Source organism: Pteronotus mesoamericanus, unplaced genomic scaffold, assembly GCF_021234165.1.
Source record: "Pteronotus mesoamericanus isolate MK-2021 breed Mesoamerican mustached bat unplaced genomic scaffold, CSHL_Meso_final contig_73, whole genome shotgun sequence".
NCBI lineage: Eukaryota > Metazoa > Chordata > Mammalia > Chiroptera > Mormoopidae > Pteronotus > Pteronotus mesoamericanus.
In genome coordinates this window covers 28,264,211-28,290,261 of record NW_026555245.1, presented here as the reverse complement: position 1 = coordinate 28,290,261, position 26,051 = coordinate 28,264,211, and the positions used below count along the sequence as shown (strand labels likewise).

General features: G+C 35.7%; 1 protein-coding gene across 15 annotated transcripts in view; it reads left to right on the top strand.

The window, feature by feature from the left end:
* The window catches only part of MPDZ (multiple PDZ domain crumbs cell polarity complex component), a 172,634-nt gene that overhangs the window by 128,884 nt on the left and 17,699 nt on the right, over positions 1-26,051 (top strand). For 7 of the 15 annotated variants that reach the window (XM_054583155.1, XM_054583151.1, XM_054583156.1 and 4 more), the window contains 11 exons: positions 2,670-2,847; positions 5,826-5,936; positions 10,363-10,461; positions 11,198-11,269; positions 13,453-13,612; positions 15,376-15,572; positions 16,712-16,803; positions 17,011-17,101; positions 19,206-19,286; positions 25,268-25,360; positions 25,449-25,523. In XM_054583155.1, coding sequence (XP_054439130.1) covers positions 2,670-2,847; positions 5,826-5,936; positions 10,363-10,461; positions 11,198-11,269; positions 13,453-13,612; positions 15,376-15,572; positions 16,712-16,803; positions 17,011-17,101; positions 19,206-19,286; positions 25,268-25,360; positions 25,449-25,523 — 1,249 coding nt within the window. The remainder of the gene's footprint in view (positions 1-2,669; positions 2,848-5,825; positions 5,937-10,362; positions 10,462-11,197; positions 11,270-13,452; positions 13,613-15,375; positions 15,573-16,711; positions 16,804-17,010; positions 17,102-19,205; positions 19,287-25,267; positions 25,361-25,448; positions 25,524-26,051) is intronic. The other 8 variants (XM_054583160.1, XM_054583158.1, XM_054583159.1 and 5 more) reach the window with 2 other exon arrangements.

The following is a 26,051-nucleotide window of genomic DNA, read 5'->3' as shown; positions in this document are numbered from 1 at the left end:
AAGCTCAGCATGTGATCAGCCTTAATAAGTGTTTGCTGCTGCTATTATTTTTAATCAAGAAGTAATAAGACTCACTTTTTAATTGATACCAACCACAAAACACCCTAGGAGATACTTTCTTATATTCTTTCTTTTCTTTTATATTTTTTATGTCTTAAGAAAATTAAGGAGTCCCACACATGTATTCTGGCTTCTTAAATATTAATACAATGACTAATTTTACTGACTTATTTACTTTGCCGTTTTACTTTAGAAACTGCTTTAAGAGACAAGGAAGGTTGTTGGTTTTTGTCTTTCACAGAATTCCTAGGGAGAAAGTGATGAGTAGGATTTTAAGAGTTGAAACTGTTCACATAAATTTTATAAGATTAAAGATCATGGTAAGATGTTTTTAAACAGGAAGGATCTCTAGGATTATAGATTTCTAATAAAGAGTTCGGATCAAAGAAGTGTCTCATCATCTGACTTGATCTGACCAGTAGCTGACCTCTCACTCCCCCAGGAGAGCTTGTTTATCCCCATCCTTTTCTTACTAGGACCTCCCTCCTTGCCCTGGAGCCTGACTCCAACCTTTCCTCTCCCCTGCAAGCACCTCAAATGTCAAGGTTGAGCGCATGTTGGGACCATGCGTTCTTCTCCCGTTGAATGCCCCACATTGTCTCCCTGCAGCATGGAGCAAGTTGCAGTCTCACTGTCTCAGAGTTTCTGCTTCGTGTCTTTTTTTCCTCCAGTTCCCTAAGCTGCTCCCTCATCTTAGTCAAACCCCTCACTGCAAATCAGCTTATTCTTATATCCCAACCTTTTCACAAGATGTGTACTTTCAGTTCACCCATAGTTCCTCTAGATATTTGGAATTATTATAAATGAGTTCATGTGTTTTTATGTGTTTAGGGGAAGTGTATGCAAAATAGAAGAAGTAGCAAGTGCCAAGGCCCCAAGGCAGGAGTACATGTCTCTTGAACTTAAGGAAAAGCAAGAAGATGGTGTAGCAGCTGGCATGGAGCAAGGAAAGCGGAGAGGCATTGGGAGATGCTGTTATGGAGATGGTAGGGGGATCAGATCGTGTAGGATCTTGTCAGCCACTGACTGTTAGTTACCAGATCTGCACCGGCAAGAAAGACTTGGACATACATCAGCTTCTAACGTCTTGTGTGTAGGAATGTTCTTTCTCTTGATTGGGTTGCTAAGTTTAAAATTGTCTTTTCAGGCATAACTGAATTTCTTGATTACTTAGTGTCTACAATAATAGAGCTCTTTAAAAAGGATATTTTTAACACTGGTCTGTGCTTAGCCTGGGGTGCCTAAGTCCAGTATTTACTTTTAACAAATCAGCTTCAGAAATACATGAGTATTTATCAGAATGTATAAAACACATAATTGGGAAGTATTTAAAATGATCTTGTTTTACTAGTGAAACTTCAATAAATTGAGCAAGTAATATTTGAAAAGTTAACACATAGAGACATTTTATTGACTTAATTTAAAATATTAACATTTTTAACAATTTGAGTCCTTTTTAAGTGTGCAGATCAGTGACAAATATATTCATATTGCTGTGTAACCATTACCACCATCATCTCTAGATCTTTTCTCATCTTGTAAAATTGAAACTTTAACCTCATTTGATAACACCTCATTTCTTCCTCATCCCAACTTCTAGCAACCACCCTTTTAGTTATGTCTCTATGGATGCGACTATTCTAGGTACATCACATAAGTGAAATCATAAAATATTTTTGCTTTATTTCACTTAGCTGGCTTATTTAACTTAGCATAATGTTCTCATGGTTAATCTATGTTGTAGAATGTGTCATAATATACTTTTTAAAAAAATTATCGTTCAATTACAGTTTCTTCTTAAGGCTGAATATTATTCCATTACTTGTATATACTATTTTCCTTACCTATTCATCTGTAGATGGATACTTGGGTTGCTTCTACCTTTTAGTTATTGTGACTAATATTCTATGAACATGGTTGTACAAATATATCTTCAAGACCATGCTTTGAAATCTTTTGGGTCTCTACCCAGAAGTGAAATTGCTGGACCATATGGTAATTTTATTTTTAATTTTTTGAGGAGCTTCCATACTGTTTTCCATAGTGGCTAAAATATTATATATTGCTGCCAACAGTGCAAAGTGGTTTAAATTTCTTCACAGTTTCTCTCATTTCTCCTTGGCAACATTTATTTTCTGTTGTTGTTGTCTGATAATAGCCATCTTAATGGTTGTGAGGTGGTATCTCATTGTATTGCAGTTTTGGTTTGCATTTCCCTAATGATTAGTTGTGTTAAGCATCTTTACATGTGCTAGCAGGCCCTTTGTTTGTCTTCTTTGGAGAAATTTCTATTTAATTTCTTTGTCCATTTTTAATTAGGTTGTTTGTTGTTGTTGAGTTGTAGGGGTTTTCTATAAATTCGAAGCCTTATCAGATATGATATTTTCAATAATTTCTCCAATCTGTAGGTTGCCATTTTACTCTAATGATAATATTTTCTGATGAACGAAGATTTTGTTTTTGTTGGTGTCCAATTTGGCTATTCTTTTGTTGTCTGTGCTTTTAGTGTCATTTCTTTCTTTCTTTTTTTTTTTAAAAGGCCAGATCCGTTGTCATGAACTTTTCCCTTGTTTTCTTATGAGTTTAACATTTTATTTATTTTTTTACAGGGTTGAACTTTGGAGAGAACCAAGCAAATCCTTGGGCATCAGCATTGTTGGTGGACGAGGAATGGGGAGTCGTCTAAGCAACGGTGAAGTGATGAGGGGCATTTTCATCAAACATGTTCTTGAAGATAGTCCAGCTGGGAAGAATGGAACCTTGAAACCTGGAGATAGAATAGTAGAGGTACTCTCCACTGAGCTTTCTGTGCTAAAATTCTTCACCTGTTGCATCCTCTTTACCAAGGGAATCTCCATCTTTACCCTGGTTGCTCATCTGAACATTAGAGTAAAATATGTTTGTGGTTAAAACATTTTGTTTTTTTAATTTTTAAAATTTTTTTAATTCTCACCCAAGGATAGACCCATTGATTTTAGAGAGAGAGGAAGGGGAAGAGGGTGGGGAGAGAGAGAAAAACATTGATGTGAGAGAGAAAAACATTGATCAGTTGTCTCTAGAAGTACCCCAACCAGGAATCGAACCTGCAGGTATTTGGTGTACGGGGCAACTCTCCAACCAACTTAGCCATTCGGCCAGGGCAAAGCATTTCTTATTTGTTTCTTTTTATCTTTAATTGTTGTTTTCAGTATATGCTGACAGATTATATATCTTGATGTTTGGGAGTATAACCAACCATTTTTAAAAACACTGGCTCTGAGAGAAAGTAAGTTCTTGTTAAAAGAGCAAAGCAAATTTCTTGGGAAAATAATTCTTTAATAGTGTACATTCATATGTAAAATATGTCCATCATAATTAAGTTGAAATTGAGATTTCATTTAAAAAATATTTCACAATTGTCATTTCATTGTAAACCTTGTTGGATGAGATTTTTTTTTTCCAAGTGAGGTGTTTTTATAAAATCTTTTATGTAAGGGCCTGATTACCTTTCGTATAAATACTCCCAGCCCCAGTCCAAACTCAGATTTTCCTTCTTCTCAGCACTGTGCCCATTCATCACTCAAGGGTGCATGTGTGTTTGCCACATATGTGTGTACACATGTATTTTGTTATATATGAGAGAAAAGAATTTAGTCAAATTGTACCTACATCCTTAATTCAAAGCAAAGTTTAATAGTTTAAATAGACTCTTCCCTCAGGAATCACTCGCTCATTTACTTAACAAATATCTGTGGAACAGCTGTTGCATTCCAGGTGCTCTAGCATGCACTGGGCATCCCGCAGGAGACAGGCACCCTGCCTGCCTGTCAAGTGGGACAGACTTGACAAGCAATCAAGTCACTTCAGAGCAGTGTGATAAATTATTTGATCATGATAAGCATAGTTTTACTGCAGTTAAGAGGGTAAAGAGATACCTGACCCAGATTTGCTGAGTTGTCATGATTTGTAAAGTAGACTAAAAGAGACAACTTCCAAATAGAAACTCATCAGTTTCTTACTATGATGACCATTCTATTTATTGTATGCGTGATTGTCTCTCATTTTCTAAAACCATAGAATTCACACACTAAAATGACTTAATTGTTCAGAAGAAGGTTATCACTTGGTCATTATTTTAAAATTAGCATTTGGAGGATTGATTGATCGATTGATGATTACTGAGAGCTGAAGAAGGAAGAAGATTGAGAGTGTAGAAAAAGCAAGGGCCATGTATGTTTTATTTTCCATCCGACTAGTTACAAAAAAGAATGGTGTTACTCTCTCCTGCACACTTACCTATCTTTAGATGAAATCGTAGCCCCCTTTTAAAGAATTCTATCTAAAATTTACATTTTGATGATCACAAGACAGTTTATTTTTGGGGTACTTCACTACTAAATACCGTTGATATAAGTAGAAAAAGTAAGAAATGCTTATAATTATTTCTGGAAAGGGTTGGTCATAGTTTGCACCAAAACGTTGTTTAAATGTATTAAAGAATGTTAAAACATCCCTATCCAATTGAAAATGATTTTGTGTGTGTGTGGTAAAGTACTGTATGCTGTTTAGCAGTGATTTGTTGAATTCTGTTATGTGTGGGGGCTTTTCTCATAGATAAGGAAGCCCTAGGCCTCTGTAATCCTGAGGGTTCTATGGCATATTCCTGCTAAGAGTTTCTGAAAATGTTTATAGACTAGATGAGTAGAGACCTGCAAATGATTTCTTTCTAAGTATAGAGTTCTTTGGATGTGAGCAAAAAATATTTAATGTCCTCTTATATTTTCCCACTAATGGAATATATAGTACACGTGAATACTAACTTTTATTCTACAAAGTTAGAAGTCATTTTTAATATGCACTGAAAGAGATGTTGTTAAATATCACTGAAGTATCAATCTGAGTTTTTCAATTACATGTATATACTTATGTATATACTTTTTAAAGGAGATAATCTTCTATGCAGAGATCAAGTAATTTTCTTTTCCAGAATTGTGTCCCCTCTATGTTTGCTATTTTGTTGTATGTACCATATTGTGGTAATTGGAAATGATAAAATGATATAGTATCCTATGGTTTTCTGACAGGATTAGCATTTGGCCTTTCAAACTATTTTCCTTCCTATTCATGTAGTGCATCAACTGAGCTCATCATCACCGAGGCAAGCCATGCTGTACAAAGGTTACAAAATAACTTTCATTTCCAAGCTACTTATATCAGAACTACTAACAAGTAAGCACAACTTCTTGGCTTCCTGCTCCTGTCATGTCTACTGCAAAGATTCTTTGCAAAGCTAACCTTACCATAACCTGTTACTTCTGAATGTCAGAGTTTTGTTTTCAACTTTCCCTGTACAGAGAAAAATACACAATTCCATCACCCATCCGCTCCCCAAAGCACTCTTAATGAATTGGAAAAAAAATTTCCACAATGACTTTCATGATGAAGACAGTGCTACTAGGCAGTTCCCTTACATTATTTCTTTAATTATGATGATTTATTTTAAAGGAGCAATGAAGCAGCATAAGGGAAGCAGAAGCAGAACTTTCATTCTAATTGATTATTATTTCAGTTGATTAGTAGAGACAGAAATCAGTGTCCAAAAGAAGGGACCACAGTCTGCTGACCAGGTTAAAAGTTCTGAAGCCTCACAACATTCTCAATTATTTTGGATTCTGAAACTGATTTTCCCAGGAGCCTCCTCCAAGGATCTTCAGAACTCCAGATCCATAAATTGTTCTGTTGTTCTATAGCTTCTTGAAATGTTAAGCTGAGGCCTTCCATTGCAGGTGGATGGCATGGACCTCAGAGATGCAAGCCACGAACAAGCTGTGGAAGCCATTCGGAAAGCAGGCAACCCTGTAGTCTTTATGGTACAGAGCATTATAAACAGACCAAGGGTAAGCAAACACAGAGGGCAAGGTAGGCATATCCAAACAGTGTTCAACTTGGAATCTAATTGCATCCAGAGCCAAGTTGTCTCTAGAAGCAAAGATACTAAGTCTTGGAATCTTAGAAGACTTGTTAAAAGTTTGTTTTGCTTGTTTTTCTTAATTGATTTATCCTGAAAGTCCCTTCTACCATGTTTAATAAACACTTGAAGTTTGTTTTAAACTTACAGAGGTAGGTTTCGTTGGTGGACAGTGATGGAAAATTATTAATATTCATTATAGACATAAAGTATGTAAGTTGTTAAGAGAAATGTGGTGTAGTTTTTCAGGTTAGTAGTCTCTGACCTTTAGTGGAGTCCCTTAGAAGCCAGTGAGATGACATTTTCTTTATAAATTCATTTTCTTAGAATTTTCAGTTTATAAAATCCCATGATCACGTGCAAATGATCTTAATGTATTTGTCTATCCCACTAAACACTAAGTTTACACATGGTGGATTTTATTCAAACTATATGTCTCTATACTAGTTATTTCATAACTGCTGTTTCCCAGCTTAATCACTGCATAGCTCTTCATTGCTGATTAGTCCCTAGTAGACAGAAACCTACAAACCCGTTTTACCATAGTCATCACAGGTAGAATGGCTTCAAAATTATTTTTAAATATATAAGTGCATTTAGTGACTGTTGTGGATGGAGAAGATACTAATGAGGCTCTATATATTTGAGATGCTCTAATATTGCTGAAGATGAAAATGGTACCAATTGTTTAAAACTATTTTTCTATTCCTTCTTTATGCCTCAGTAAAAAGAAAATTATTTTAATGTGCAGCAGTTCTTAAATATATTTGGGCCGCACAGCCTTTAGAAAGTTCATCAGAAACACACATATGCACTGAAAAGTTTGCACATTATTGCCAGAGTTTCCTGGGTATCCTGAAGTTTATAGAGAGGCTCACTTCCAGATTTAAGCTAAGAATCCCTGGCATGCTGATTCTCTTTGAGATACCTGCTTATTAGCTATTAGGGTTGGTTGTCTTTAAAAGGAAAAGGTAAACATATGTGAAGGAAGTTAAAAGAATTATCTAAAATTTAAAATATGTAATTTTATATAAAATACATTTAACTTTTAAAATTAAGAATTTAAGATATCAATGCCCAAATCATGGTAGGAAAGTAGCAAACAGCTCTGTAGATGAGATCAAAGTAATTTGTCAAAATCTGTGCCATTGAATAAAAGTGACTAGATTTATCTTATTGGTCCTTCCTTTTGTTGTCAAGACAGGTGTAGCTCTGCTCTGGGTTTACTGTAAGGAATGAATTTAGTAGTTCTTAATGTAAGCATTTATCTTCACATCTGCAGTTTTTAATCATTCAGTTGTTTTTTTTGTTAGGTAATAATTATTCATTCAGATGAGAAAATCTGCCAAATGGTAGAGCTGCATCATACTGCAATCTTTTCAAATGCTATTCAGTTTGTTTAAATAACTACAAATCCTTCTACATTTGTTTCCATTTGTTGTGTTAAACATAGACACAGCATGATAATGTTGGTAAATGGCTGTTTAAGTTAAAGCTATTTTTTTGTGTGTGGGTGGGTATTGTGTATTTTCTCGTTTTATTTTTAATTTCAAACTTTTATATCATTTAGGACTATACTATAAACTGCTGAATAGGATTCTCAGTACTACTTTTTGAAAACTTAAACTAGAAATATTTCAATGCCACATTTTCTAATGAGCTGGGAAGATTTTTTTTCACGCACCTGGAAAATATTTCTATTTTATTATCTGAGTTATAATGATGCCTGATTTTATAACAATTATTCCAGGATAAATGTTGCTCAAGTAAGGTTCCAGGACATGCCACCCCAAAGTATGGCACTTTGGATATTGAATATTTTAAGCTAAAGGAATTTGAGAAAAGACAGGTACTAAAAGGACTCTGACCTCCGCTTTTTACCCTGAAGCAGGTTGTAAGATCCTCCTGTGAGAGATGCCCTTCCTATACCTGGAAAGAAGAGATGGAGGGATGCTGAGAGGAAACTAGATGAACAGACTTTACTATGTTCCCCCTGGTTTACTCTGCTTAGCTCATATTCTTTTGTCCTGTGAGACTTTCCACTACTACTAACTGTTCATCCAACCTAGTATAAAAATGCTCAGATTTAACTGTTTTTTCAGGTCTTTATTTCCTTATGAAGGCTCCATGTCATATAAAACTTACATTAAATCAATATGTAACTTTTCTCTTGTTAATCTGTTTCTTATTACAGAGATCCAGCTGAGAACCTAAGATGGATACAGGAATTTTTTTCCTTTTCTTTAGGAAATTATAATTAATTTTGAACTGAAAATGAGATACATTTTGTATTCAATTATTTACTTCCCTATGGAAATAAATTGAGTCTACTATAATCTAAAGGGAAAAAAATCACAAGTAACTAAGTTTCTTAATGGTAAATGTTTTGTTTGTGGGTGTAATAAAGCTTTAAGAAAAATTTATACATAGGCTCTTAGACTGTTCAAGAACTAGAACGTCCCAGAACTAGCCCTGATTATTCCACCAGTGTGACAGTTCACAGAATTTAGTCTGACTGCATCATCATAGGAAAGGGTAGGCCCTTTTAATACGGCCAGAGAATGTTTTTGTCTTCCCTATGCTGTTTCTTATTTAATAAGATTTCTATTTTTATCAGCCATTGGAACTATGAACAAAAGTTTCGTCATTGATTTTTTTAATAAAAAATATAATGTTTCTATAAATCTTTCTTTAATAATAGTGATCTACCACTTCCCTTGCTGTGTTCATGCTGTACTTTTATATTCTGTTCTCAGGGCCAAATTCTAATCCTGTAAGAGCTGCAAATAAAAAAAAAAGAAAAAGGAAGGAAGACAAGAAAGCAAAACAAAAAACTAGAACTCTTTTTAAATACTATATTTCTTACCATTATAGTTTTATTTTATATTATTCTACAGAATTATAAAGGAAATGTAAAATAGAAAAATTCCATGTATGAGGATTAGAAATAATCTCTACCTTCCATAGCACTGAGGTGTTTTTTTTTTTTAATTTTTTTTTTTGCCTAGGATATGTTTTTAATCTCTGCCTAGTCATTTCTTCCATCGTGATGCATGGTCACATTCCTTGGCATTTGTGATCTTCTTTTTTGTAAAGCAGGAGTTGACATTTAAAACTGAAAAGCAGAGCAAACGTTCAGATGAGCAGAAATGTCATTGTGCCCATTTCTTTTTTCTATCTTCTCTCTGTAGGAAAAACATTGCGGAAGAGCAGATTGAAAGGGTAATGTGGCGTGAACTTCAGTACAGGCGTACTGAGTGAGGGTAGTCTTTGCAGAGTGTTCTCCCATGCAGGGTGGTGTCACGTGACAGTCTCTCCCTACTCTTGATCTTGCCAGTAAAAATTTTTTATAGCGAGAAGTAACACAAACATTTAATTGGAGCCAAAATGAATTTTAAATGTCTGCAGTTTCCCCTGAAAGATGTAGTCAATAAAAGAAAAAGATAGCGGGTATGAAGAGAAGAAGAATTTATTGTGCTAAGGAAATTACTTTTTTTCCTCCCCTTAAACTATGAAAATGCTAAATTCTATCTGGCAGTCATCCTGCCTTTAATATGTATATTCAAATTCAGAAGTCCTAGCTCCATGTATCACACACAGGTAAGCCACAAAACCTATGAGAAAAACTCTAGGGCAGGACTTCAAATATTATTCAAAACAATTGCCCAATATAGAAAAATGTGGGAATTTTTATAGAGAACTTTAAAAAAATATATATATATAGTATTCCTACTTACAAAAAAAGTGGGCAGAAATGGAGACTACCACTGTAAAGTCACTTTTTTAATTGTTGATACCTTTTTTTAACTAAATTATTGACTTTAAGCAACCTTAATATCTAGTCAAAGTATGAAAATTTCCTTACTGGCAAATGAGATAGAAGATTAATGAAGGTACCAGGGCATTAGCAGGCAAACATTTAATTTGCATACTGAAACACATAGACTGTTCTTTGCTTTAAAAAAAAAGCATAATTTGCCTTTAAATATACGTTTTAAAAACTTACTATTTTAGTTTTGAAACATGTTTAGTATATAAAGCAGGCAAATATATATACATCTGTTTGATAGTGAAGACATTTAGCAAAAGTAAAATAATTTAGGGATCCATTTGACAGACTCATTTCCCTGTGTGGTTTGTGGCCAGATTTAGATAGAAGCGTAGATTCAGGTCACTAGAGGTAAACATTTAGTTTTAGACTGCCTAATAAGATGTCATTATTAATAGTAGATCTCACAGTCTGACAGGATCTCTAGTTCTGCACAGTTTTTGAAATCTGTAAGTACTTGGTTTTTAAAACTGAGTTGTTTGGAATACATTTCTTTGCGCTCAGCGCCTGTTATGTTTCTTTTTAGAAACCCCCCTTGCCTTCCTTGCCGCACAACCTTTACCCTAAGTACAGCTTCAGCAGCACTAACCCATTTGCTGATTCTCTGCAGTTCATCGCTGACAAGGTTGGAGAATGCCCATTGTCTTGCCATTGCCTTTTGCAGATGTTTTGTTCTTTGTTACTATTGTGCCTTGTCCCAGTTCACTGCTTACTTAATTTGGGCAGGGGGAAAAAAAAACAAAAAACTGTGTGTTTGGAGTGGGCATGTAAATCCTTTCTTAAGCACATTTTTCTCGCCAGAGAGTATTCATTTTTGTAGCTGAAATTAGATGGTCCTTCTGAAGGGTAAGGGAGAATTGTGAGTGCAGTGCCTTTTCTGTGTTTTGGTGTGAGTTAAATGTTCTGATATTTAAGTTTTTGTTAGTTGCCAAATATATGAAATACTGTCACATATCATATTTTTAAAACCCTGTAATGGTTTAAGTCTTTAGTAAACTTACACAAGGTGGTCCTAAAATCCCTCCTGTGAGTTAATTATACCACAGAAAATCATGTATTTACAGGAGTCCATTGAATATTCATACAGCACGTCCATTTAAATGCCTGAACCAGGAACCATGTAACTGTTGCAACACTTGTAAATCCGGACTTGGATATTCTCATATTCTGATGAAATTATAAATCCAAAATTGAAACAAAAACTTAAAAGATCTAATAGACTATAATTTGATCATGAAAAGGAAGAAAGCTGTGAACAATTTCAGGAAGCATTTTATGAATATTCATTGGAATTTCATGTTACTATAATGAATAAAACCAAAGATGATTTATCTGAAGGAATATATTTTCTGTTACTGTAGGAATTACAGAATTCAAGTAGAGTTACCTTCCGTTGTTCCCCAACTAACCCTTTTACTCCCACACCATATAAGGTTTGTCTTAGTGTGAAATTTTCATGAGTAAGTGGTGTGTTACCGTGTGCTGTGTGTGTACATTATACTGTGTGCATACATAGCATGGAGTGATTTCAAGTGCACTTTATATCTTTGCCAATGAACACTGAATGATCTTTGTTAAAGAGATATATTCTTATTAATAAATTATAAGTGTTAGCAACAAGCCAACTTTATGATCTCAGTTTAGAATGAGGGCTTTATGAGTAGTAAAATAGAACACCTAATTGCCTTGAATAAAGGCTTGTATTAGTTTTATGATTCATTAGCTATGTTAGGACACCATTTTCATTTACTCATAGTGTAAAGATGTACCTAAGATCCTCAATAGTTTATAGACAGGTTTATTTGTTTGTTAAGGAAAATACCAGCTCAGAAAAGTTATGAAGCAATTAATATCTAAAAATTAGTACTCATAAACTTAATAAAATTATAGGAAATTTAAATTAAATTTTGTTCTAATTTTCAAAAATGAAAATGGGCTTAATTCATGCTTGATAACATTTTTTGTCATTACAGAGAAGTAATTTTTTTTTTATTTTAACCAGAAAAAATTTAAATTACATATTCCTCCCCAACTTAATATGTATAATGAACTTTGACTGGGTCTGTTTATTTTTTATTTGTAAATTGTTAGTTTGAGAGTTTTATGGCCCAGTACTTGGGAAGATAACAAAGGTGTAGTTTGCACTATAATTCTTGTGTGTTTGACCAATGGCGTGTAAATAGAACATTTTAATACAGTGCATTCTGTAACTTGAAAATCTATTGTTCCGTAAGTCTCTATCAATCAGCTTTCCTGTGCTTTGCCAGGAAAATTGTAATTCATGTTTATTATGATCATTGTGAGGTAACTTAGAATTCTGAAGTTTTTCTGAATCATCAAGGAAAGATTACATTCAGTGCCATATAGTTTTAGTATTAGGTATAGTTGGTGGTATTCTGATTCTTGATACCAATTAGTAATCCCCAAGTATTTGTGCTTGCCTAACCCTTAGTGTGTTCTGTAAAAGTCTTTTGTTTTTAAATCACATTTTTTTCCCAAATAACACATGTAAAATAAAACGAGATATATTAGAGGGATTTTTATGTAGAATGAAAGGTGAAATAAAGAAGGATAAGAAAATATAGGTTCCAGGCATCAGAGATACTGTCATACCAACATTAGAACTTTAGCTGGGTGACTCTGACTCTTGAATTAGGTACTGCCTTACTATGGAAATTGGAGACAACCTGGTGTAATAGAACGTGCATTGCCCTGGGTTAGGAATTAAGCAAAAAGAACTCTAGTAGCATTGTGTGATTTTGAACAAAACCTTTCACTTTTCATAGCCTCGGGTTATTAATCTGCAAAGTGAACTCAGTGATTTAACGTCCTTTTAAATTTAACACTCTGTTTGATAATCTATAACTTGATGAAGCCACGTCCTTATTTTGGATAAGGATCTATGTGACAGCAAGTATACCATACTTTCGGTTTGTACAAAGTATTCTCCCATGTTTCCCGTTTACCTTGCAAGCTACCTTGGCAAGGGAACACTGGTGTTGTCCCTGAAAAGGAGCCCCTCAGATCCAAGTCTGTAAGCTCTGTACTAACAGCCTAGCTTCATGGGAGATGAACGTGCATGTGTAATGCTCCTTTTCATGGATTTGTTGACACAGTCATTTGGAGAGAGGATTCAGGTAGCAATAAAAAATTATTTATATGTAGTCTCACTAGCAAGCTTTGAATTTCTTTGATTGTTTGATTAACATCTTTATTTTTTTCTAGTTTTTTGGAAGCCTTTCCTAGACCCCTCCCAAATCTTGCCTAGACCCCAGGACATTTATGATAACCTATGAATGAAAATTTCCAAAAGGGGAAGTTTACATCATTTTTTATCTTAGGCTATTAAGCCTTAAAATTGAATAGTTCATCACTTTAAAATACCAAATAATAATTTAATGAATTGTTCTGTGAACATACCACTTTATTTTTGTAAACTTCACCTGAATCCTGTCTGCCATTTTATTTATAAATGTATTTATATTTCCCATTATTTATGTGTCAGATATTTTAAAGCCATTTTTTTTTTGTTTTTGACATTATTGTCTCATTTCTTTTCCTTAACTTTTTTCCCCTTAAGCTGCACTTACCCACTGCATTCCTCTTGTTCCCACAGGCACCCAGTCAGTTGGAAACAGAGCCAGAAAAGGCTCCATTGTGCAGTGTGCCTCCGCCCCTTCCTTCTGCATTTGCAGACATGAGCGCTGATCCTTCCTCATCATCTGCAAGCAAAATCTCAGAAGTGGACAAAGAGGATGAGTTTGGGTATAGCTGGAGTAAGTTCTCTTTTTGTAATGCATTTAATTATAAGAGGTATTAAAAGAGATCTGTGGTTCTCAAGGCTTATGTCCTAAATGAAAAGGGATGTTTCAGCTTTAGTTATAAATACTGCAGTTTTGTGTGGGAAAAAAATGCTGTTTGTTTTTTCTTGAATACAGCACGCATTCCCAAGGCATGAAATCATATTCCTTCTTTTATTCAAGTCCACATTTCTATTAAGGCTCACTTTGCCATTTCTATAAGAATTAGAAAGGACAGGACACTCGCTCAGGAGCTATTACTACATCAACGACCTGTGGTCTAGAACAGGTCATCGCCCCTCTCTAGGCTTCAGATTCCTCCAATTGTTGTTGATACTACTCCTTGAAATGTGGTGTTTTCTCTACTTGAATGGTAATGTAGTACAATTATTGAGATAAAAACTTTGGGCATTTGACAAATTGTTTAACCACCTCTAAGTTTTAGCTTAGTGGTTTATTCCTCTTTTAAAATGCACTTTTTATCTCCATTTGCTCACTTCAAATTAGATAATGTCTGAGGGGTGCTGAGTACAATGCCTGATGTACCGGAAGCATTCAAAGGCAGCTGTTAGTAGGATCATTGGGGTGTCTCTGTTTTCTAAGGAAAGAAACCATTTTACAGGAAAACATTAAAAATTCACCCAAGAGTTATAAATGTGTCAGTGCTTTAAAAAGTTTCATTTTAAAAATAGAATTATTTCCTTTAAGAAACCTATGGCATATGCTATTCAGAAGTACAGAATGTAAAAGTTATGTTGCTAGATTCTAGAAGGATTCAGGAAATGGCAGTTTATGAAATTACCCAGTTAAGAATCAATATAGAATACATGTCAGCCATATAGTAACATTTTTTAAGAGAGGATTTGTAAAATTTACAGTTCTCAGTCTGTTTTCAATGAAATTAGAGCATATTGCCAATCCACCAAGGTGGCCAGAATACATTCTGAGGAAAGCGTTAAATGGAATGTTTCAGTTACCTATTATCATATCACTGGCTGCCCCCAACTTTAATGGCTTGAGAAAACAGTTTATTATTATTGATCTGTGAAGGTCCTGTGGTAGACTGCATTCACTTGGGCTGGGCCTCCAAGATGGCTCAGTCACATGCCTGTCAGTTAGTGTTGCTCCTGGCTGATTCCTTATCTGGGCCTGTGACACAGGGCACCTACATTTGGTTCTAACTCTTGAACATGTGGGATGGAAGATATGAGGGGTCTCATCTACTTAGGACATGTGTCTGAAAGGTGGGACAGGTACACTCATGTGTCCTGACTCTGTGCAATAACAAAATTCATTCCCTTTACTCTAGATATATGGGCCAAGTAACTGCCCAACATGCTATGACATGCAGGAGAAAAGCTTCTACTGACCAATCATGATGAATATTCTAGATTTTTTTGTTCTCTTCTGCAAATGATAAATTTCTATTTTAATCATAGTCTGAGTTTGTTAATATGAATCACTCTTGGAACTGACCACCCCAGGTAAACCAACTGATCAGATACTGGGTACTCTCTGCACCCTGGATGCAAAGAAATTCCTCAAAGTTTGAGCATTCCAGGAAATCAGTCTTAGTGCCCTGGTGGCCAGTCTACTTAGATTTTCTTAACTGCCAAGCATCTTTTGGTACAAATAATGCCCTTTTGAGGCTATTCTAAGCAGCTTTCTATAGGAAAACATTTGACTGAATTAACTCTCAGTACCTGTAATTTTGTTGTTATTGTTGTTGTTGTGTGTAGAAAATATCAGAGAACGTTATGGAACTCTCACAGGAGAGCTACATATGATTGAACTGGAGAAAGGTCGTAGTGGTTTGGGTCTAAGTCTTGCTGGGAACAAAGACCGATCCAGAATGAGTGTCTTTATAGTGGGGATTGATCCAAATGGAGCAGCTGGAAAAGATGGTCGATTGAAGATTGCAGATGAGCTTCTAGAGGTAATTTCTTGTGGAAAATGCTGAATATACTTTGTGGAATCAGTGCAGTGGAATCATCAGTTTCTAGAAAATTCACCTGGGCCTCATATGGAGATGGGGAAAACTGTCGCTTACCTAATAAAATAGATGCACTGCAGCAAATTTAGCACTAAACCAAGTCTCTACTAAGTAGAGTCTATGTTCCCATTAACTTCCATTTAAAGGTCATGACTGTGTAGCACCAGAAACAGTTTTTGCCCCAAGACAGTAATAAAGATTACACTTCAAAAAACCTTTTTTTGTGTGTGCTGCATTTATTAGTAGCTTTTGAAAAGCCAAATGACCAATCATTCCTCAGTAATGAGACTGACCCATTAGACATTCTGTAAGTTGAATCCCTAATGGTAGAGTGATGGATGTTGGGTACATTGGGGTCGAGGTTAAGGCTAAATAACTAAAACAGTAACTCAGCCTGCCACACACAATAAATTTGTGGATCATGCTTTATAGTGTTTAGAATTGCATTTGCTTGTTTTGTTTCTCCTTGCTTCCTGTAGGCTGGGATCCACATATTTTTATATTGTCTTAATACCCTTCCCTGTACGTTTTATATTTCTAATGGCTCAGTCAGCAATAGCTAAATGGCTAGAAGACTGGAATTTTCCATCAGGGACTTTGCTACATAGACACAGTGTCCTGCCCAAATCCTGAATCTGTGGGCATTGCTTCTCCCAGTGGCCTACACCCAGAGCTTGAGTTTTGAGTATAACTAGAAATGACAGTAGGGGACTGACTTCTCAGGATGTTCTGTGCAGGTCACAAGTGCTTCCACAGAGCCCTTGCTTTATACAAAGCATGCTCAAGCCCAGTGCCTGCCAAGAAGTTCACTGTCTGCTCTCCTACAGTCAGTCCAAGCGCTGCCTCTTTTGTCCAGGGAGATAAGACTATATGACATCTTTTTAATGCTGGCTTTTAATATGAGCTTTTTCAAAGTCAGGTTCATGTTCTGGGAAAGAGATTATATATATGCATGTATATATAAACATATGTATATAAAATATTTTAAAGGAAGAAATAAATATGATTTTCATGAGCTAGGTAGAATAAAAATTTACAAAATTAAAATTCCAGGCTCAGTTAATGATATTTATTTCCCATAGATCAATGGTCAAATTTTATATGGACGAAGTCATCAGAATGCTTCATCAATCATTAAATGTGCCCCTTCTAAAGTGAAAATAATTTTTATCAGGTGAGCATTTTCTTACTCTGATTTACTGAATACATTGTTAGCCTTTTCAATTCTAAGATCTTTTGAATGAAAATAAGACATTTATAAGTTCCAGGTCTTTGGAATTTCAGAGTTTTCTCTAGTAATCTTTCTGAGTCTCAAAGTAAAAGACTGAAAATAATATGAATCATTGTGATTTGATAAGTAGGTCAATGTATTTTCTTTTAGGAATAAAGATGCAGTGAGTCAGATGGCCGTATGTCCTGGAAATACAGTAGAACCTTTGTCTTCGAACTCAGAGAATCTTCAAAATAAGGAGGTATGCAGCTTAAGTGTGCTTCTCTGGGAAGATATAATTGATACACAACTTACTAATTCTGCTAACAAATATAGAACACTTACAGACTATCAAAGATAAGTAAGTCCTAGCCTTGGCCACCATGAAGTTTACAGCCTAGTACAAGAAGCACTTGAGTAAATAAGCTTACCGCTTACATGAAGGCTAGTAGTAGAGTTTACATAGAGGATAATGAAGGTAGAAGAGGAGGTGTCAATTCCACCCCTGGAGAGAGAGTGAGAATAAGACTTTAGAGGGGGAATTACTTGTAGGTTGGAAGTAGAAGACTTGGGGGCAAAAACATTGCAAGCAGAGGGCATGGACTGTGGAGGCTCTGGAAAATGCAGACCGTTGAAAACTTCAGGGCATCCTGAACCATGAGAGGCAGGGAACGCAAGCTGTGAGGGTCACTTAAAAGGGAGGGAGGGTCAGATCATGAGAATGTGATGAAAACTTTGTCTTTGAAGCCATGTGGTTGGGTACTCAAAGAATGAGAATTGTGTTTTTCAAAACTCCTTTGGAAATGGTGCAGAGGAAAATCAAAGGTTGCAGGGAAGGGAAGTTAAATTAAAGGGAGTAAGGAAATTATCAGAGTAGTTCAGGAGAAAGATAACAAGGTCCTGAATTAATGTAAAAAAAAAAAAGGAAATGGTTACATCATATACACCATATGAATAAGACCTATCTAAATATTTCATCTGCAGCTAAATGTACTAATTGAGGAGAGATGAATGGTTTTGAATTTATTTTCAACAAATATTTATTGGGTATCCACCCTGTATAGGTGCTCTTCTTTGAGCAGGGAATAGGCTGGTAAATGAAATAAGATGTACAAGACTTCCAGGTGTCTGACTTAGTGACTTTATGGATGGCTGATATTTACAAAAAAAAAACAAAAAAAAAAAACTTTAAAGGAACAAATATTTGTAAAAATAAAACTCATGTATTTGAGGCAGCTTAAGATTGAAGTACAGTGTATATTTGGTCTAGTGTTTAGAGATGGATTACCTGAGGTGCAGATTTGGTGTGAAAGCTTAGGTTCTTGCCTATAGAGAATGTTTAGAAGAGGACCAAGCACAGGCTTATGTATGACCATCAATAAGGAATAAGGCTAACACAGAGTGGTCATAGATGATGAAAAAGAACCAGATGAACATATTGCATAACAGCTGAGGAGAGCACATTAGAAGAAGCGGAGTATATTCTACAACTCTGATTGCTGCAGAGAGGTCAAGTAAGAAGATGAATAAAGAAAGTCCATTAGACTCGGCAAGTAGGAAATTGTTAGTGAGTTCTGAGAAAGCAAAAAAAATGGGTAAGAAGTTAGGAAAAAGAAGGCAGTGGCTAGGGGGTAACAAAAAAATTCAAAGTGTTATGGTGGATGTTCTGTTTTTATTTGTTAAAGCTTTGGGTATGTGTTTTAGATGAATAGAAGGCTATAATAGAAAAAGGAAAGTTTAAAATTAGAAGAGCCATAATGCGTATCAATGAGAGAAGGTGTAGGAAAGGAAACACTATTCCCTAAATAAACATATAAACATGAAGCTTTATCTATGCATAAGATAGATGCACGACCTATTGTCTCATTTAGGTGAACAGAGTTGTTTCTCATAATGGTGAACTGCGTGAAGTGATTTTTTATGATTATAAAGGAGAAAATTTTATTTTCACATGGGTTGTACCAAATATATCCCTTATTGAAATGGAGTATTTTAATAATTTTCAGGTAAAACATTTAATAGCTTCTAAAATCACTTGATGACTAACACAGTAAAAAAGAGCAAATGGTACCTCTGCTGGTGTTCTATGTTTGGTAGCTGGAGTGCTAGTAGATTTCATTATAGAGTCAATCCAGGCAGTTTGAAAACCATATTGTGTGTCTCTGTGCTCTAAAATAATTGCTGTCTAAGCACACCTTGTTAGTATTTTGAAGAGGATATTCTGTTCATAAATGTCATAAAATGTTAAAATAGTAATAATTAATTACAATACATGAAATAACTTTGAATAAGTGGCCCTTATATTTAAACAAACAAAAACACATAACACTCACTTGCTGTTTTTGCCATTTCTTTCCCTCTGTCAGGCTGAACCAAGTGTTACAACTTCCGTTGCAACTGTGGACCTCAGTTCATTTAAAAATGTACAACATCTGGAGCTTCCCAAGGTAAATCTGCTTTGAATTAGAGTGAAATGATAAAGAGTCCCTTCACACCACTGTTCTAATCTACTGGTTCTCTAAAGTGTGGTCTCCAGACCAGCAGCAACAGTATTACCTGGGATCTTGTTAGAAATGCAGATGTTTGGGGCCACTCAGACCTACTGAATGAGTAACTCTGGGGTGGGCCTCCTACTCTGTGTTTCAATAAGCCTTCTCGATGATTTCAATGAAAACTAAAGTGTGAGAACTACTCTGCTAATTGAAATTTTAGCAGGGACCCCACTTTTCCTCTTTTATGGTCTAAAATTTCACAGTCCCTCCTTCGATTTATTTACAGAGGATCTGCAGTGAGGGAAAGTAAAGAATAAAGAAAGTTATAGTTCCTTTTCCTTCACAAAACTGAAAGCTTACATTACCAAAAGTCTCACTGATAGACACCAGTGAGGTATTTGCTTTTGAAAAGATCTGAACCTTAGGTTCAAATGACAGTTTTAAAGAAGTGACTTGCTGAATAGAAACCTGTAAACGCTTTCAGGTGCTGTAGGCTCATGCTGGACGGCAAGTGGACAGGATGAGTGAGAGTATGAGCAGAAAACAGTAAAGTACTGAGGGAGAAGAGGAAGGAAGAAGGTGGAAGGGGGATAGGACGATATTTGCGTAAAGTGCTGCCACTCTCCAGCCATGAGGCCATGCAGCATTATGTCACAGTACCTGAGCTTTAGCAACAGTCAGTCTGTCAGGATAGAATCCATTCTTTATCAGGTATACAAGGGTTGTCCGGAAAAAGTCAAGCCACTGTTAATACAACCAGTATGGTTTGTGCGACAGCATTGCAATTTGGCAGGCAAGATGAGTAGACTGGAATGTGCATGCATTAACAGCGACAACTTCACTGTACTAGGCAGTGGGAGTGCTAGATGCTGTTGAGTGAGCATGTGTACTGTGTGGTTGTTGCATTCAAAAATCACTGAACAAGTAGAGCAACAAATCTGCCTCAAATTTTGCATTAAGCTTACACATTCCTCCATGGAATTATCCATGATTCAGAAGGCTGCAGCTATGGGCAGCTGGTGATTGGCAGCTTTATCACAACAATATACCCACACATGCATCACATCTTATACAGAGCTTTTTTTGTGAAACATCACATCACCCAGGTGACTCAGCCCCTCTACATCTGAGATTTGACTGTGACTTCTGGCTTTCCCCAAAACTAAAATCATCTTTGAAAGGGCACAGATTTCAAACCTTTGATGAAATTCAAGAAAATTTTCAGGGGCAGCTGATGACAATTAGGAGAATTGTGTGAGGTCTCAAAGTGCCTATTTTGAAGGGTTCTGAGGAATCATTGTCCTATGTACAATGTTTCTTGTATCTTGTATTTTTTTCAATAAATGTCTCTATTTTTCATATCACATGGCTGGATACCTTCTGGAAAGACCTCGTTTACTTGGCACATTGTGTGATCGACATTTGCTTCAGTTTTCCCACCTGTAAATAGGAGATGACAATATGATCTTTGATGTAGGTAATTGTAAATATTAAATGAGTTCTTTATAAAGTGGTTGGCATAATGCCTAGCACATGGTCAGAACCTATTTTTTCTCCCTACTTGAGAGAAAAAAAATACTGTGACTTTATTGCTTTCTTTTTTATAATAGATAACCCTGCCTATACATTTAAAAGGAGTCCTTCTAAATGGGCAATTCATGGTGTAGGTGGAGCGAAAAGAAAAGTCTTTAAAGCCTCTTTGTTTTCTACCACCGAAGTCTATGCACTTAAGAATCCCTCCTTCTGTTGCCATTTAAGAGAGCAAATTAATACCTTCCTCTTTCCCCTGCTGATTTCAGGGTTGCATTACCTTTCTCAGCTCCCTTATAATATCCCCTGCTTCATTTAAACTAACTTGACTCAAGGGCCCATGGAGATTTTTTTAAGAATTCATCCCACCTTGTCTTTTCTTGTATTGGGATGTCCATCTTATTATTTTTTTTTAGTTTAGTTTATCTAAATCCTATATAACTCAAGATCTAGCTTGAAATATTTTGAAATAATTTTCAAATATTCTGAAATATTTCTTCAGTTTTCTGGCCTATATAATGGTTATTATTAAAGTCTTCATTTATTTGTCATTTAGCTATGCACAAGAGCATATCTCTTATGCTAAACTTCCATGTGGGTATATTTTCTATACATCTAAATTGTGTTTTGAGAAAAATAACTCTTAAACTTTCTCTCCCATTATCTTACATAGAATGGTGTACCATAGTTCCTACTAAGCATTTGTAAGGGAAAAATGATGAATGCTTATGAAGAGCATGTGCACAAGGGAAAAGATGTCAAGATGGGAGAGTCAGGAAGGAGAGAATAGTTTTTGTACTATTTCAAAGTGGGAGCTAATGTGACAGGTCATATTGAGTTCTATTTTGACTCCTTAGAAACTCTCTTAACAGGTCGATTATCTTTTTTTTCTTCTAATTATTTTTATAAGTGGGAAAATAGAAGTATAAACAAAAAGTTCATAACGTATATGCGTTCATAAATGAACACTCAGTGGCTGACTGAAATGCTAGTTCATTTAAGAAACCAATACCTTTGGTTAAAGATTTATTTTTAGCTCATTTTGCTGTAGGAAAGTACATATGCATCAAACCAAGTAACAAACTTACATGATTGCCAGATATGTTTCATACCCATTCAATTTTATATGGTAAAAGTCTTCAAATACAATTAAAAGTTTTTCTTCTTCTAAATTTTAGGATATCCTCCAACCTCAAAGAAGTTCTCCTGATAATGAAGCATGTGTAGTTTTGTTCTTTTAATTCCTATTTACTCATTTTTAGCTCTTTAATTATACAACTGTTCCTTTATAAATATATTTCCTTAATTTGTTTCACATTCCCTTTATGGTGGTGTTTTTATAACTAGCTCAAAACAATGCTTCTCAGATCTTTTTTTTTATAAAGAACTAAATGTACTGTGGCAGAAGTGATGTGGAAAGTTGAACAGCTAGAAAAGAAGTTGCACACTCACACCCTGTCATCCTTATTTATATGTCATCCTGCCTTGAGATCAATAAATTGTCTGTAGCTGTGTATATATTTGCTTTTGTAATATTCTAAGTGGGATTGGGGAATGTTTATACATGTAGATGTGTATCTAGTTTATTGTTCCTTTTAGGACAGGCTGTTGAAAATTACAGAAAAACATACTCCTTCACTCTTAAAGAAGGAGATTGATGGGCTCAAGAGAGTTGATCTTGTGGATCTACAGGGTCGTCAGAACCAGTGCTTCCCTTCCCCTGCACTATTAGCAGAAGGAATAGCTATCCACAGTGTCAGCTTGATCCCAAGGCAGGTCTTCCTCAGTTTTAAACGGTTACGAACCATAATTGGGGTCATGTGGTACTTCTTTCACGTATAATTGGTGGTTGGAGGAGAGAAGGTCCCGAAATTCTGAACAGAAGTCCTGAGATTCATCTTAATTGAGCCAGTTCATATTATATACCTACTCCTGAGCTGAGGACTAGCACCATGGAATAAAATTGTGCAGTTGACTTAAAATTCATCCTTGGAGCTATTTTTTCTATTGCTACATAACAAATTACCTTAAAATTAGCAACTTAATAGATATTTATTATTCTCGCAGTTTCTGTGGTTCATGAATTTGGGAGCAGTTCAGCTGGATGGTCTGGTTCAGACTCTCTCATACAGTTGCCAGCAAACTTCCAGCTAGAGCTGCAAATCACCTGAAGGCTTGACCAGGGCTAGAGGGTCCACATCCAATCACGATGGGTTGGTCAGATGGCTGTTGTCGAGAGTCCTTATTTCCTTTGCACAGGGTGGCTGGAGTGTCCTCATGACATGACATCTGGCTTCTCTCTGAGTAAATGACCCAAGAGAAGGAGCAAGGAAGAGACTCTTAGGCCCTTTTTGACCTCATTGTGCAATGGCACATTAGCACTTCTGCTTTATCCTGTTTATTAATCAGGTCACCAAGTCCAGCTCACAGTTAGGAATCCCTTTTTGAAGGGGAAAATATCAAACAGTTTATGAACATGTTTGAACATCACCACTGAAAACATAGGCAAAGAGAGAAGGAGAGAGTATGCATGTTGTTTGAGGCAGCAGGGGAAGGGGGACTGGATATTCTAATGAAAATCTGTGAGTTTGTACAAAGGAGAAAGATGAGAATGAGAGCTAGGTAAACAACCAGCAAATGCCCACTGAATACAGTTAAGTGAATATACAATAATAGAATCAAATCTCAGAATTGAGTATATACAGTTATTGTAGATACAGAGTAATGCTTATCCAAACAAGTGTATCTTTGTAATAATAGGAAAGACCTTTTTGTGGAAAATCCCAAGTAGAGGTTAACTAAGTTATTTACATTTAGCATTGGCATTGTGATTTTGTCAGTGTGTAGAACATTGACCTTCCTATTTCTTAAGCCTTATTCTTTGACTACTAGATCAGATTTCAAAGTTTCAAAATACTAACACGTTTAAACAATTTGTCTGAAGTAAGTTTGAGTATATCCTATAGAACTATTAGCAGAAGGAATATATTAATAATAACAACACTTGTATAATACATCAACTTTTGAAGCTCTTTCTTATTACATTTGTTCCTCATAGCAACCTTGCTATTGGGCAAGTATTATTATTCCTTCTTTTGTTTGTTCTTAAGTAAGAAAATTGAGATTTAGAGATTGAAGTGGCGTATCCAAATTTTTACAGTCAGGCAGGAAGTAAATTAGAACCAAGCTCTGTTCACTCTAAAAGTGCAGCTCTGTGTCATACACATGACTCATTGCCTGGAAAGAGAGTGGTGGCAGAGAGATGCACAGTGACAGTCTGGGAGTTGTCGAGCATTAATAATCTACCTCAGAAAATCCAGTACTGATGCTCTTTAAAACGCTGGTGAAGCCTTCCCTGAATGTCATGGTCGTGACCTGAAACGCCCGATGGCTGGCTTTGGCTGCCATGTCAACTTGCCAGATGGAAGATGTAGAGGTTCCCTTTTATCTTGTTGCTTCATGTTTCCGTGGGTGGCGACTGTAGTAGCAGAGGATCTCAGCTCAAACTAGAACAAAAATGTTCAAAACCCTATTTTAATTTTATGAACATAAATATTAAAGAAAGGTAAAAGCTAGTATTATTGAACATTTGGTTTTGATAAAAGCAAATGTGGAAAATACAAAGTAGATATCACTGTCTAGCCCTGCCAGGTTTTCAGTACAGGTCTTTGGGCTCAGGGTTGAGAGTGTTTTCATTCTGCACCCAATCAAAACACAGATCCCTGGAGAAACCTCTCTAGGTACTGAGCCCCAGCAAGGACAGAGCATACAGCAGTTATTGCAGCCCAGCTGCTAAAGAAAGACAGGTGCTGAGGGGATGAAGGAGCCAGTCTTGCTTGTTATTTGTAAGCTGAGGCCAGAAGAGAAAGCAGGGGCATACTTTGATTGACTTAGCCAGTTACACCCAATTAAATTCTCAAGCATTGTATGTTCACTGAATTATTGAATGCTTTTTTGTTTCCATTCTGCTAAATGTCCTAGAGATATGTTGCTGGATATATATGCTAAAAATACTAGAAAAGCAGGCATATGGGAGAAATGAAAATAGGGTGCGGGGCAGAAGTAGACTTACAGTTGTGAGTGTGCAAAACACAATTTATTCTTGTATTATTTGCTAATTATTGCATTATTTTCCATATGAACAGCTATAAACCTGCTTTTGCCCCCAGCCTGTATTTGAATATTTAATGAAGGATAATTTATTCCTATTTAAAAAATGTGAAAGTTTGCATAAGAAATTTCTATTAGAAATCTCTTCTTTTCATATGCAAAGACATTAGAACAGTTTAAATTTCTTTTTTACTCCTGGGTAGAAGACGACATTCAGAATGTACGACACGTTTCTTTCCATTTGGATAAATTTCATTTTTCAAATTTTCTGAGTGGTCTTGTTTTTATTTCTCTAGGATCAAGGGGGCTTGGGCATCGCTATCAGTGAGGAGGATACAGTCAGTGGAGTCATCATAAAAAGTTTAACAGAGCATGGGGTAGCAGCCAAGGTGAGGCTTTACCTTTCTCATGTCCGAAAATGGGAGAGAGGAAAGTTACTTCTGCAAAATCCCTCAAATCTTTTATGTTTCTATTTAGGATGGACGGCTCAAAGTTGGAGATCAGATCTTGGCTATAGATGATGAAGTTGTTGTTGGCTATCCTGTTGAAAAGGTACTTTTTATCTTTAAAAAAAAAAGAAGCAAACTGTGCTGTGAAACCATCCTTGGGCATGGCTCAAGTGTGTCTGTGTGTATGTGTGTCTGTGTCTGTGTGTATCTGTGTGGCTGGTCATAGGGAATCAGAGCTGTATAGTTATATTAGACAAACATCCTGTGGAAGAGAAAAGAGTATTTGGAAGTTCTTCAGTTTTTATTTTCTATTTTCCAATCAAGGCAATATTGAGCTATTTGCTGTTATCTGGTAAATTCAGTATTCAGTGGACATTTACATAAATATCATTTCCTATCATTTCATTTTTCCCTTAGGAAAAGTTTAAATTTCCAAACCAAGATTAACTTAATGTTAAGACCAAAGGAATGTTTTTATGAATGTTTGTTCCCATAACTAGCTAGCCACTATGTATATTGCTTTATAAACAGATTTTAGCCCTCAGCCATTAAATGAAATAAAGCTAGCTGAAGTTGGTTCAGAGAAATGTATAACTTTAATTGGGGTTAACAGTTATTTGTACCTGAGTTT